This window comes from Pezoporus occidentalis, unplaced genomic scaffold (assembly GCF_034315485.1).
Source record: "Pezoporus occidentalis ecotype Australia unplaced genomic scaffold, CSIRO_AGI_Poc_V1 ctg46, whole genome shotgun sequence".
Classification (NCBI taxonomy): domain Eukaryota; kingdom Metazoa; phylum Chordata; class Aves; order Psittaciformes; family Psittacidae; genus Pezoporus; species Pezoporus occidentalis.
Genome location: NW_026915791.1, coordinates 6,943,964 through 6,958,229, shown reverse-complemented (window position 1 = coordinate 6,958,229; position 14,266 = coordinate 6,943,964). Strand labels below are relative to the sequence as shown.

The following is a 14,266-nucleotide window of genomic DNA, read 5'->3' as shown; positions in this document are numbered from 1 at the left end:
CCCATATTTGCTAAGCTCTTCCATGAAAACCCATGCAACTATCCCAAGCAGTAAGTGTTCCTGCCACACTCATTTGACAAGTGCTACTCTTTGCTGTCAGATTTAAGAAACTACTAGGCAGCTTTCAAGGAGGATCTGACAAAGTTGAGAGGAATCTTGGGGCAGCCCATGACCTGACGTTAAGCAGATACCTTTGCACAGAATACCTTACTTCTTATCACTAAACCACTAGCAGTGATGTTACTTAGAGCCTCTGTCCAATGAGTAGCAACATGGACAGTACAGCTCCTCCAAAGCTGCTACTGCAGCACTCAGGAGAAGGGCCTCTGATGGTATTACCACCACATTCACACACTCACATCCTACCATTACCCACATGCCCAGTGTTTGAAGTGAATTTTGGCATGAATGCACTTTTGGCTTAGAATCAAATCAAGGGATAACAAGGGCTGATCAATTTAGGCATGGCCAGACTAAGTCATATAAATCTCCAGCTTACAAGGAAAAGGCAAAATGAGGATTACACCTACAGTCAAACCATAGTCTCTATGGACTTCAATACAACAGATTAGACAATCAGAATTAACTTGATTTAGCCATAACTGCACCAAATATTTTTGCATGTGTATTTAAAATAGTAAAAATAGTCCTTTTATAAACCACAGAATGACCTGTTTCAATCTTCTTATGAGAGCAAACAATCTGTTTCATAGGACTGTCACTACAGTCATTAATAAATAGTCCCTCCCCAGCATCCCTATAGCCCCCTTCAGATACTGGAAAGCTGCTATGAGGTCTCCACACAGCCTTCTCTTCTCCAGGCTGAACAGCCCCTACTTTCTCAGTCTATCTTCATACGCGAGGTGCTCCAGCCCCTGATCATCCTCGTGGCCTCCTCTGAACTTGTTCCAACAATTCCATGTCCTTTTTATGTTGAAGACACCAGAACTGCACACAATGCTCCAAGTGAGGTCTCACAAGAGCAGAGCAGAGGGGCAGGATCACCTCCTTCAACCATGCTCCTTTTGATGCAGCCCAGGATACAGTTGGCTTTCTGGGCTGTGAGCGCTCACTGAAGTCGGCTCATGTTAAGTTTCTCATTGACTATATTTTTATCGTCAGCAGTGCTCAGGAACAGAGAGGATTAAGACTTCAGAAGTAACTGACACAAATAGTACTGTGGCATGTTGATACCTACTTCAGCATTTATTAGCAACACAATCCCATTAACCATATTGGTTTTGTGTATTAGTTTCCCAGTTTTACAACTGAGATACATCTCTCAAATGCTACATTGAGAAGAAGTTTCTCTTCCCACTAAGTCTGCATTTTCTAAAGGCAGAGAGGAAAAAATCGAAGATCAGTACACTAGCACACTTACTAAGTGATGCTGCATGAAATACTTGAAATGAATAGCAAACATGGGATGGCCAGAAGATGCAATAAAAATAGCAAATGCTGCAAAAGAAAAAGAAAGTGTGTCAAACACCTGAAGAAAGAGTATGACTGGAATAAATTGGTATCAGATACTAAAACACACATCACATACCTTGTTTAAAAAAGCAGCAGAAGAGCCCTACAGCAGAGGTAAGTCCTTACTTATCAGCCAGCTACATTATTGCTCAACTCTACCCAAGAGATGACTTCTTCTGGAACATGAGCCGTCTACCAAAACAATTTGTACTGTATGCACATAAGAGGGCTTTTGATTTTATGGCTGGTTCATCCCCAGCATAACAGAGTATGTTGAAAAATCATGAGTGGGAATTCCTGGATAAAACAACCAGCTTTTATTAATTCTTTGCCTTCTCAACTGAAGTGCCAGAAAGATACACTATTTGATGCAATCTACACCAATTCATTCCAGTTATCAGAAGTTAAAAAGCATAACAAACTGTAATATATATGGAGTATTTCTGGCATTTTTTAATCTCTGAGACCATATAAAGTAAAAACTAAACACCTTTTCAGAATTTATTCTAAAATGGAGCTTAACTAAGGGTGCTACTGTATGACCCACACTGGAAGGACACTTCTATGGTAAGACAAAATTGATTTCATGAAAATACTACCAAAAAATAAAGATGTAAGTAGGACTTAGTAAGGATACAGTCTGTAAAAACTGGAAGTTTTTCCAGCATTAATGGTCTTTCAGGATGCTCTTTTCAATCTTTTCAGATATCCTAAGGGATTTTATCTCTTCAGATAGCGCTAAGGAATGGCCTGAGCAAGAGAAATGTATTAACAAAACAAGTGACCTCAAAGCTAAAGCACTGCAGAGCTGTAGTTCCTTCCAGCTTTGCACAGCTTCAAAGTGTAAGTTCCTGCTAACCCTCAGAATTCTTTTGTTTTTGAAGGACAGCACATGTAATGAAGTAGAAGTAGACATTGTGATACCAGAGGTAATGCTATGATGTGAGACATATGTCCTCAAAATAAAAAGGACATGGAACTGTTGGAACGAGCCCAGAGGAGGCCACGAGGATGATCAGGGGATGGAGCACCTCCCGTATGAAGAGAGGCTGAGAAAGTTGGGGCTGTTCAGCCTGGAGAAGAGAAGGCTGCGTGGAGACCTCAGAGCAGCCTTCCAGCATCTGAAAGGGCCTACACAGATGCCGGAGAGGGACTCTTCATCACGGACTGTAGTGATAGGACGAGGGAGAACGGGTTTAAACTTAAACAGGTGAAGTTCAGGTTGGATATAAGGAAGAAGTTCTTTCCTGTTAGGGTGGTGAGGCACTGGAATGGGTTGCCCAGGGAAGTTGTGAATGATCCATCCCTGGTGGTGTTCAAGGCCAGGTTGGACAGGGTTTGGAGCAATCTCATCTAGTGTGAGGTGTCCCTGCCCATGGCAGGGAGTTGGAACTAGAGGATCTTAAGGTCCTTTCCAACTCAAACCATTCTATGATTCTATGAAATGTCCTGTTCCTGCCAAGTGGCTACACAGCATAACTATACTGTATTTTGTATTGTCTCAAATGAGAACTCCGTATTCTCAAGATTTCTCTTGGATTTCACCTGTTCTGCAGTTAAGGTGGAAGTCTTGTAGGGCTAGGGATAGGTTTAGGGATAAAACCTCCATCTTCTGGAGAAAAAAAAAGACTGACTCTAAGAAGATTCAAACTTAAGTGACATTTCAACAAGAAAACTCTTACACATCAGTGGGGAAGTCATTCATCTTTCACATTATAGTTCCCCTATCTAAACAAGGGAGCAAGGAATAATTAAAAATATATAAACAAAAGTCTTCATCTTCTCTTTGTAAGACCAGACTATTTCAGTCAGAGTGCCTCACGGATGCTCATAAAGCATCTGACTAACAGGAGACTGTCAGCTGAGATGTCTGGATAACAACACAACCTATACACTGATTATGCTGTTAAAGAAAATGATTGCACTTGGATTCTCCAACTCAGTATTTCTTAAGGCTGCTCTGACGAAGAGTAAAGCCTCAGTATCTGCAAAGTCTGTACATAACTTTACCATAAAATCATAGAATGGTATGGGTTGGAAAGGAGCTTAAAGTGCACCCAGCTCCAACCCCCTGCCACGGGCAGGGACATCTTCCACTAGAGCAGGTTGCTCCAAGCCCCTGTGTCCAACCTGGCCTTGAACACTGCCAGGGATGGGGCAGCCACAGCTTCTCTGGGCAACCTGTGCCAGCGCCTCAGCACCCTCACAGGGAAGAGCTTCTTACTAATATCTGATCTAAATTGGTTTAAAGCCATTCCCCTTCGTCCTATCACTACATGCCCTTGTAAAAAGATCACCTCCAGATTTCTTGTGGACCTCCTTTAGGTACTGGAAGCTGCTCAAAGGTCTTTCCAGACTCTTCTCTTCTCCAGGCTGACCAAGCCCAACTGAAGTTCTCTGCTGGGAGCTACTCAGTTTTGTAAAAGCACCAATACCACGAATGTTCCTTCTAATCATGAAGCCTGAGACCTCTTATGAGAGAGATGAGGAAACATGACCATGCTTCTGGCACTTAATAGCCCCATGCTTTCCTGATAAGGCACTTCCCTAACAGCATTTGTGTTCTTACATGTCTTATATTGGCAAAGGAAGAAAAGAAAGCACATCCTGGATTTGAAGTAGAGGAGTAGAAGGGAGGAGAATCCAGAGAAAAATAAAGTTCAGAAATTCATAAAAATCTACTGCTTTTTCTCCACAAGAAACAGGGGGAGGGCACACAACGTGAAGCTTCACAAGACAGCTGCATGAGCAGAACAATACACTAAATGCTCCATTGCCTGCTATAAATAACTGAGCAATCACCAGTTATTAAACCATAATGAGGAAAGCATGGAAAAGTGCCTCAAATAGACCTCATTTGCCTACTGTAGTTCCAGTCTCATCCATCAAATGAGAAGCACATTTTCATCACTGTCCCCAAACACTAAACGTTGTTTATTCAGTGCAAATACTGTTTAAAATGTCCTGCTTGTTACAACATCTTCATTGTAGCCTTTCTGCCAACTCCACAGACCTCATCTCCTTTCCTATTCACTGAGCATCAATCATCTCTTTTCTCCTACTTACAGCTTCACAATCATTGTGGCATGAGATGTGCTGCCCTGATTTTTATTTTCCAAGAACTCTGCTCTACCAAAGCTTTGCAATCATTTTTCATATTAAGGAAATACTTAATTTTCTCCCTGTTCACCTCTGTTTTAACTCACAACTGGGATGTTGAAGAGTTGGATGTGGATGAATCATCTCAAATAGAAAAAAAAAAGTAATGTGGCAAGTAGTATGGAATATTATTTTGGCCACTTATTTTATTTATTGGCCTGGCTTTGATATTGAAAAAGGAAAACGGAAGAAAGAGGTTAGGTGAAGCTTGCACATTGCAGGTCAGGAAAGACAGTGCCATCTGATCTGGGAGCCTCAGAGAATACCTTAAGTGGCAGCCTCGGGCAGCACAACTTCAGAATGAAGTTGCAGAGAGTGAATACTTGTTACAATTGCTTACAACCCCATATCACACAACTACATTGATGAGACTCTGAGGCACGCAACAGAAGAAATCCAAAGAACGGTGATTTCAGAATGCCAGATTAGTATAGAAAACATAACATAAAAGCATCCTATTCCCTCAGTAACATGGTTTAGTGGTGGGCTTGGCAGTCCTGGGTTGGACTTGATGACCTTAAAGGTGTTTTCCAACCTGGTTGATGCTATGATTCTATGATTACGAGAATGTGTGGAGAAGTGGATTTACTGGAGGGGAGGAGAGTTATTGTTTTGGTGGGGAGGTTGTTTGGTTGGTTGTTTTTTAACCACTTTCCTACTGCTAATACACAATCCAGTAGGACATGTGAGCGGTTTGGTAAGCTACAAAATCTCACTAAGACAAAACCATTGTTATTGGTAACATTTAAAGCTAATAAAGATACCATCATGTACCAGACACCTTTTCCCCTCTAATGGACCACAGATATTGCAACCTGAAGAGAAGAACATGCTAAGTGATCAATAGAAACGGCTCTTGTACAAGTTACAGCTCAATCTGACATACTTACACGTGTGTCTTCTTCTGACCCCAGTGTTAGAATAATTTAAAAGGTTTTACAAAATGAAAAGCGAATTGTAGATCAGACTGGCCTACTTTAAGCAGGCCAACACAGCTGCTTGCACCCAACAGTCTCACACATCTCTTAGAAGTCTCAGTTCTCAACTTCAAATGTGAAACAGAAAACTTGTTTATTTTTACACTTCAACAATTTTTAGTGTGCTTCCTAAGTTGTTTTGGGAGATTCAATCCTTACCAACAAGTTTCACACAAGTAAAAGTGCCTATTTCATTAAAAACAATAAAATGAACCTAAAACATAATTGGCTCGTTTTGCAAGTTTCAGCCTAGAGCAACTCTGGAAAAGTTACGAGTCTCTCTGTTAATGTGTAGGTTGAAAATGCTGGTGCAGTGTGATAGATTAGCACAAAACCGAAGGGTGTATCTACATGGCACACTGTGATACTGTTCTTAAATACCTGAACCAGCTCCAGAACTGAAATCAGCAATAAGAACTTCAGCAAAGCGAGCCTCCTGAGGATCACCCCAAACAGACCGCAAACTGAGCACTAAACACTTATTTCTTCCCTGAGTTTCTTTAACACAGGCTAGCATTGCAGTTATGTAGGTAGGCACAAAATACCCTAACAGAAGCCTAGCAGCAAGAGCATAAAGAGATTCTACTCTAAGACAAATTAGATCACTCCTCTGCTAATAAGTCATCTTTCTTTAGTACTATGATGTGCTTTGAACTAAGTCAGATGCCTCCTCATTAACACTATTGCTAGGCAAAACAAACAAGGCTCTTTTAGCCTCCTCCCTGCAAGACAAGTTTTCCATTTACTGGAAGCCAGCAATGTTTCTCTAGTCTTATGCCAATTTTGACTTATAAGAGATGGCAAAATCACGGTGGAACAAGTAGCACAAAACAATCCATGCCATTTCTGACCTATCCTTGGACACGAAAACCATGGTAAACTATATACCTTTGAAATGGTTATTAACCAAACAGCCTCTTGGGCCTAGAAAGTAATGGCTGAAGACTTTCACTTCAAAAATACTGTCTTGAACACATTCCAAATGCTTACTACTTGTAATTCATCTCCTCTTTAGCAATTAAATGAAGTCATATTGACTTTATTCCATCCTAATTATTTCTATTTGACATATTAACACTGAATCACTTTGTTCCTTAGTTTCCTGGAACATCAAGCAATAACACAGAGACAACTTAAAAGGATGCAGGCTGTAAAAGAGTGGCTGCTTCATAAACTAGAAGATTTCCATTTTATGTGGGAAACATTATCAATATTGCTTTATTTCAGATGAAAAGGTGACATTCAAACCATCTCCCAACATAAGAAGCGCACTCTTTCCAACGCTGGGAAATGAGCATAAACTAAGGTTTCTCACATAGATCTGTCAGCAAAGCAGGTTGATAACGGGCTAAATGAGGTCACAGTCTGCCCAGAGCCGCTGGACGTTGCTTGCCCCTACTCACACCGTGCAGATGAGCCAGGGGAGGAGACCGCGGCTCTCCACCCTCACACCGGCGCTGCCTTGGCGGTCACCACAGGGAGCTCCCTGTGCCCCCGAGGGCCCCGCAGCCCCGCCACCTCAAGGGATCACCCGAAGAAGCAGCGCTCTGTAACACCGACCTGTACCCCCCCGGTGTTTCCCCCTCCCGAGCCGAGAACGCAGACACGGAGTCAGCCCGACCCGGCCCGCCGAAGCCCAGCTGAGGGGCACCCCACGGGCCTGCAGCCAGGCCGAAGGCACCCCCTGCCCCACCACATACCCTCCCCATGCCGGGCCGCAGCACAGCCAGGGGATGGGGCCCTCGGGGTCTGCCTTGCCGCCCCGCTCCTCACCCAGGTACTCAGGCCCCGGCAGCGAGAGCCGCTCGGGGCTCAGCATCCTCCTGCCGCCGCTGCCGCTCCCTCCCAGCTTCCGTCCGTTTCCAAGGCGCCCGACGCTCCCGGCGCTGCTCGGCCGCTCGCCCCGGCTGGGAACACGCCCCCTCGCCGACAGAGTTCCGCGCCCAAAACAGCCCGGGCAGGCGCCATAGCCCTGCCTTAGCGCTTTCCCTGCCTCACCACCGTTGAGCGAGGGCCAGCGGCCTCACCTCACCCCGCTAGCGTGGGCAGTCTGCACAGGTCAGGGGCTGCGGCAAGGGTGGAAGGTCGTGAGGTACCTTGTGGTCTCCGGGGGTGCATGGTGACATGGCAGCCTGGCCGTGAGGAAGGCAATACGGCGGCCTGGCCTTGAGGAAGAGGCTAAGGGCAATATGTTGGTCTAACTGTGAGCAGGGGCAATGGACAGCATGCTCCGGGACTAAGGGACACCTTAGGGAGAGAAGCTAGCAAAGCCAAACAGGCAAAACGGCACAAGGAGGTACATGTGTAAAGTCATTCTGGTGAGATCTAGGTTGGAAATGAAAAGGGGCCTAAAGCCAGGGATGGTTGGGACTACAGCTGTGGGGGAAAGACCATCATTTGAAGGTGAGTGGTAGTTAAGTTAATGAAGGGCACTTGTGTAACATTCTTATTCCAGAGAGCAGGGACAGGACGGCAAGACCAGGAAGGTCCTTTACAGCTGTGTTCTATCCACACCACTCTTGCTTTTTTGCAACCCTTGTCCTCGGGAGAGGGAGATGAGTAGCATCAGGAATCTTCCTTCACATGAAAGTAGGAACTAGCAGAAAAGTCCCGAGGCACAGGCTCGCTCTTATCTTTTCTGGGAATGGTCCTTATCCCAGGGATGCAGGAGAAGCAGAGCTCTTCACATGGCTGGAGGCAGCCCTGTGGGCTCCTGTTCCCAGAAGCTGATGGGGCTAAAATTTCCAGATTACTTCACGGTTTCTTGTATCACTGTTAGAAAAATTCCAGCCCAGGATGTAATCCCAGGAGTTAAAGAAAAGCCTGGAAGTGTTGTCTGTGCTTTTACTGACAAATGCCAAAGAGGGGAAATTAAATAAACCACTTGTGCATACACATAACCTGCCCTTATTCCACTGTAGGAAAGACCTGAGCATGACTATTAACAACTCAATCTATTCTTAAAGGACAGCCACAGTTAAAAAGGCCAAAGAGGATGTTATAACTTACCTGTACATAACCCCGTAGTTATGTGCTGTAAATAGCTGTCTTTGGCTTGCTTTGTCTTTAAAAGGATATGGCTTAGATATAAATATTTCAAAGATGGGCAGAGAGAATTATTTAGGGAGCAGACAGTGAAATACTCCAGTCTAAAGAACGATTGGAAAAATTAAGATTGGCTTAAAGAGGATAGACATAACATGTAAAAGGATGCTACCTAAAATCATTTGTGCTTATTACAAATGAAGCTCATTAAAACATCCTATTTATTCAGTTTTGTTGGGCATAGACTATAAAGTTAAAGATGGGGATTTTTCATAACAGATACAATTAGATTGTAGAATACATGGACACGACATACTTTCGAGGCCGGGAATTTAGCCGAATTTAGAAAGGAAGTAGATACTTTCAAGCAGAATGAGAAAACACAGGATTATGTTGTTACATATGAAAGCGTATTGGAAAAAGAGCACAGCATCTGTAGAATTATGAACTGTCCCAGTTCACAGTGAAGCCACTCATCTGACTAATGCGGCTTTGGAAAACATTTTTCCTAACATGATGTCTATTCCATAACTGCTCGTTTCAGGGTTTCTGGCACTTCTCAGTGAGGTGTCTGGTTCTAGGCCACTGTTGGAGAGGAGAAAGGGAATTTGATAGACCCCCTGTGATCATTAGGTTCAGGAGCACAGTTCCTGCACTTTTAAAACTAAGCTCAAGGTCTTTGTTTTTCACAAGAAGTCCTTTATTCCTCAGCCAGGCTGTTTCACTGACGTTCAAAAGCCAAATGTAGAAGCTTTCCCCTCTCATACTGTTGGTCAGCTGGGCTGGTGGGAGCCTTCTACAGGTTGGGCACTGGTTCTTTTTTGTTGTGTAAACCACAGTTTATCCTTGATCGGTATCTGGAGCACTCATTTGCAAGAGGCCTTTAAAGTCCAATTTTAACTATTACATTCTAGTATCTCTCTGTGTGGGCATTTACTTATTTTAGTCTTGTTCCTGTTTGTTCTCTATGGGTTGGACTTTGTTATTTCCTTTAAGCCAGCTAAGGGAATCCTTTTGGACACTGAGCCCATTTGTGGTTTTAATAACGATAAGTTTCAGTAGTAGTGGCGCCTGACTGTTAACAGCTCAAAGAAAACTATATAAAACCAAGATGTTGTTTCTGGAGCCATTTATAGACTTCCCTGTTTACTATTATTTCTCTTCTGGACTTGGCAGAGCCAGGATTAGGTGATATATCAGCTGCAGCACTCACCTGTTCTCTCATGCTCATGACTTGAAAAGGGAGAAATGCTGCCAGCCTGATCATAGGCACTGAATTTTCTTTTCCATGTTGATTTTAGATCCATAGACGAGAGCATTTTAACAAATTGGGAAGCCTTTCCTGGGTCACTAGAAAACATCTGCTGCCTCAAGAGGGGCAAATATATCAGGGATTTAATGTTCTTTTGCACCTAGCTGAAATAATGATAATGAAAAAAAAGCATTTTTCTCTGTAACAAACCCTTGGTAAATTATCAGAGGTGCAGGTCTTACTTTAGGGCAAACCTATGGAGGACACTTTAGGGTCACTGTTTACGCTGGGAATCTTAATGATGCTTACATCTCTTAACTAAAATTGCTGAATTTTGTCTAGCAGGGACATTTTGTATCTAAATCAGTATTTCAGGAAGGATCAGTTGGACTGCATGGGTACATCTTGTGCCACCCTCTTTCAGATTTTAAGTGACCTTAATTTGATTTAGCTTAATTCACTTAAAAGTGTGGTTTAAGTAGTCTTTCAGAAATCATACCTTTGGGTAAATTGAGCTAATTTACTTATATGAAATTCCATGTGAGCGCAAGTTCGAAAATAGTCAGTGGTATGACTCAAACTATGCCATGAAAGAAAATGTCCTTATTGTGTTACCATGCGTGGACTGCAAAATTCCTTCCTATGACAGTTTTATAGGTGTTTCTCACTAATTTGGCTTAAATCAGATTTCTGTTATCCTCCATTCCCACATACTTTCCCTCACTATGTTAATTGTTTAGCTTACTCTTTGCTGGTTTTATATTCACCTTCCTCAACGATACTATCATTGTTGAGCTGAAATATTTTGGTTTTATTAGCCAAAGTTTTCCTGACAAACAGCTCCTCTTTCAGAGAGAGTATTATATAGAATAATAAACAGGACCAAATATCAAGCAACAAATTCCAGAGGAAATGCCTTGTTTTAAGCAGACTGAGTCATTTTGTCTGGCTTCTATTACTTTGTCTTGGAATGAAATATTTTGTTTCCTTCGAATTTTAACAATTATTGTTAAAGTACTTATAATAAAGCCTTGACATACTGGAAGAAAGTTAACTTTTCTATTTTTCGTAGTTCAGGTGACAGCTGGAAATACTATTGCTTTACGCATTACAACTACAATGTACAAAGAACTAGGCCATGGGCAGTCTTCAGTCCTGTTCCATCTGACTTCTGTGAAATTAATGTAAGCCACTTTCACACAAACACAAGGAAACTGTCTCTAGCCCTTGTTCATCCTTTAGTGTCCAAAGCCTTGTCCTATTCTAAACCAGTTAGCTAAGAACCTGTCTTGTGCAGGACTTTGCTTTTGCTGGTTTGATGTTACTTTGTATTGTTTGAGGATTCCCACACATTTGCCAACCGAGCTTTACCTAGCTTTACCTAGTACATAGTAATACAATTGCAAGTTCAATAGCAAAATGTGTTTTATTGTAACGCATGCAAAAACCGAATTGTACTGAGAGGAGAAAAGCATTGACTTAAACAACTGTCAGTCTTTACTGACTTTTTGGGCACCATAGCAGAGATAAGTTTTTGAGGAAGGATCTGAAAAAAATGGAGAATAAGAGCTTCATGTGCTATTATTTATGTAAAGTATTAGAAATCTTATAAGTGCAATTAGGATTCTATTATGCAAGATGTTATAAAAATCAATGGCACTGAACCTGGATGATTCATTTATGAGTCAGTTGCAAACCCATAAAAACCTCCCATTAAGTTCCTGATTTAATAATTATTTTTATGAATTGTGACCAAACTCTAAACACATGCACTAAAAATAAGATTATCTAAAATAAAGAGGTCAGCCAAAATCACAATAAAATTATGTGATGGAATGTGTGTTTTCATGTTGTTGATTTCTCAGAAGATATTTACAGAGAAAGATCCAGTACTTTTAGTGTTTGTCCTAATCTGAGCCTTCTCAAGCTGAATGAACTATTTATCTGGTCCACATGGAGCACAGTGGTTTTGCACTAGTAAATGAATCATTTTTCTCTAATAATGCAGTATTAATACTAGTTTAACTCTTCAGGTCAAACCTAGACAAACAGGTAGGACTAACATCGTTCTTTAAGATCAAGGGACTCCAGAGATACAAGATTCACAAAGTTTTTATCATTCCTAACATCTACCACAAGTTGAAATCTGTAAATAACTCTTCTTTTTTTCCCAGCTACTGATAGAATATGATGACAGCAGCAGCTCTCTTAAATAGCCAGCATTTGTACCAGTAAAGGGCTTAAATTTAGCATATGCAATTGTACCTGTAAGTCTTAAGAATACACTTAACTGTTAAGATGTCATAAGCATGCATGAATGTTGTGCTGTGAACATTGTGCATTTGTAGTTTCTTTTTTATTTACTAGTTTAACTGCATTTCAATCTGGATTACTGAGATTTTCTTTTTCTCCTTGAAATGTTGGACAGCAAGAAAGTAGAGATCTGATCTAATTTCCAGATCTCTCTAGACTGATGAACTTTATGTTCACCTGAGAATTTAGGTCTAATCAAGCTCCCAGATCCTTGTATTTTAAATATAAAACATTCATCTACTCTTTAGAAGAATCTACTCTTTAGAATTTAAAAGGTGCACTTCTAAATTCAGGGTGATTTGCTTATCAGATGAGGGAATATCATTATGACAGGTCCTGTGGCTTAAGGAGGCCACATCTTCATTTTAAAATCAAGGGTAGCTCTAAGTTGTATGATAGATTCCTGGCATGTATTAAATGCACTGACCAAATTCTGGTTGGTTTGGAGCTCAATGTTAGCAAGCAAAGTTGGCCTTTTAAGTAACAGCAAACTGTTGAAAGACTCTCCTTCAGGTTTTGTTCCCATTATCTTGTCAGAAAGGAAAGGACAACATCTTTAAAAGTACTTAAGTACCAAGCAAGTGACCCTTCTCTGCTGGAATGCTGCCCCACTAATGATGCAGAGAAGAAAAACAGCCGTTTCTGGCAGAGTTTGCAGGATCTCTCATGCCAAACAAAAACGCCTAAAATGTCTGGTAAAAATAAATATCACTATGAAATTCTGGCACGGGAAATATTTCTGACAGCCAAGACTTAGCTCATCCTGGGGGGTAACCTAAGAAGGCCTGCAATTTTCATTCTTTGTTACTACTCACTGAATGTCCTTGCAAACTTAAGCTGCCAGGCTGCATTATCTATTAGACCAAGTGTCTGTGTGAAAGAATTACCATAAGTAAATGGCTCTCTGTGTGAGCAAGAGAGTAGGCAAATCTGTGTGGGAGTGAGCTGTTGCTTCTTGGGCTGAAGTGAAGCAGTAACTCTGATGGCTGTTCTGGCCAGCTGTTAGGGGAAAGGTGTGTTACTTTGTGTGCAGTACAGAGATTTAGCATATCCAAAGTGCTTGTCTTATAGTGTCTAGATGGAAAAGCAAATGATGGAAGCAAGGGGGTGGGGTGGGGAGAATAACCAAAAAAAAAACAACAAAAAAGCAAAACAAAGAGATCACAGATTCATTAAAATTCCTGCAAAACAATCCTTAGTTCTGCTCACTAGTTACACAGAAGAGAGTCTGAATATTATGGCTGTTGTGAGGGAGCACTTTGGAACCAGGCAGCTATGCAAAAGCTCAAGTCAATTGCTGGTTTTTTTTGTAGTGAAGCACACACTGGTATCCCAGTCATTCACTCTGTACTGTAAGAGTCCAGTGATGAATGTTCTTTCCTTTCTTCTACATAATACTCAAGGTGTTTTCAAGAGTAACATCTTTGTGGAGTCACTAGAAGAGACCAGAAGATGATACAATGATTGGCGTACTTAGAAAGATAAGTTGAGGAGCAGTGGATGGGAGATGAAAAGGGTAGTATGCAATGCAAATGACTTAGAGAGAGAAGATAATCCATGGGAAACTGAAACAGCAAATGAAGATAATGGCAATTAATTCTAAACAGAATAGAGGGAATGTAGAACTTCTTCCAAAATATAGTAGCAAATGAAGACATTGATTGAGTTTTATCTGAGGAATGTATTTAGATTTCTCTCTTGTCAACTTCATCATGGTAGTTTCTAAACCAGAGGGAAATAGATTGACCTTTCTGCCTTTGAAACTGATAATGACATGTTAGTAAGAAAATATCCTCAAGGTTCCAGCTCTTTATGTGTTAAACTCTACACAGTGTTAATGAAAGAGGAGCTGTTCCTTGAACACTTACAGGTTAGCTGTAGATCCGAGTTTCTCTCAAACTCTGTGACTAGAGTCCATTTCTGATATTTACTAAGCATATTCAGTGTGCTCTGAGTTAAGTGAAACAGAAACCTGCACTCTCTGTGACAGGGGTTTTGCTGTGCATTAAAAGCATGGCTTTGTGCTTGCTGAAGTCATCAATAAAGT

At 41.5% G+C, this 14,266-nt stretch overlaps 1 protein-coding gene and 1 long non-coding RNA gene across 4 annotated transcripts in view; one reads left to right on the top strand and one right to left on the bottom strand.

Moving 5' to 3' along the window:
- Window positions 1-7,631, bottom strand: part of CSTPP1 (centriolar satellite-associated tubulin polyglutamylase complex regulator 1) — an 85,149-nt gene extending 77,518 nt beyond the window's left edge. Inside the window, exon 1 of one of the 2 annotated variants that reach the window (XM_062635896.1) lies at window positions 7,383-7,631. In XM_062635896.1, coding sequence (XP_062491880.1) covers window positions 7,383-7,428 — 46 coding nt within the window. In that variant the 5' untranslated portion in view covers window positions 7,429-7,631. Of the gene's footprint in view, window positions 1-7,309 lie in introns of both variants that reach the window. The other variant, XM_062635894.1, reaches the window with a different exon arrangement.
- LOC134172618 (uncharacterized) lies at window positions 7,578-12,944 on the top strand. 2 transcript variants are annotated; one of them, XR_009967970.1, is made up of 3 exons: window positions 7,578-7,701; window positions 10,984-11,090; window positions 12,757-12,944. It is a non-coding gene; the product is annotated as an uncharacterized LOC134172618 (long non-coding RNA). The 2 variants fall into 2 exon arrangements; XR_009967969.1 differs by lacking the exon at window positions 7,578-7,701 and adding an exon at window positions 7,798-8,012.
- Window positions 12,945-14,266: the final 1,322 nt, after the last annotated feature.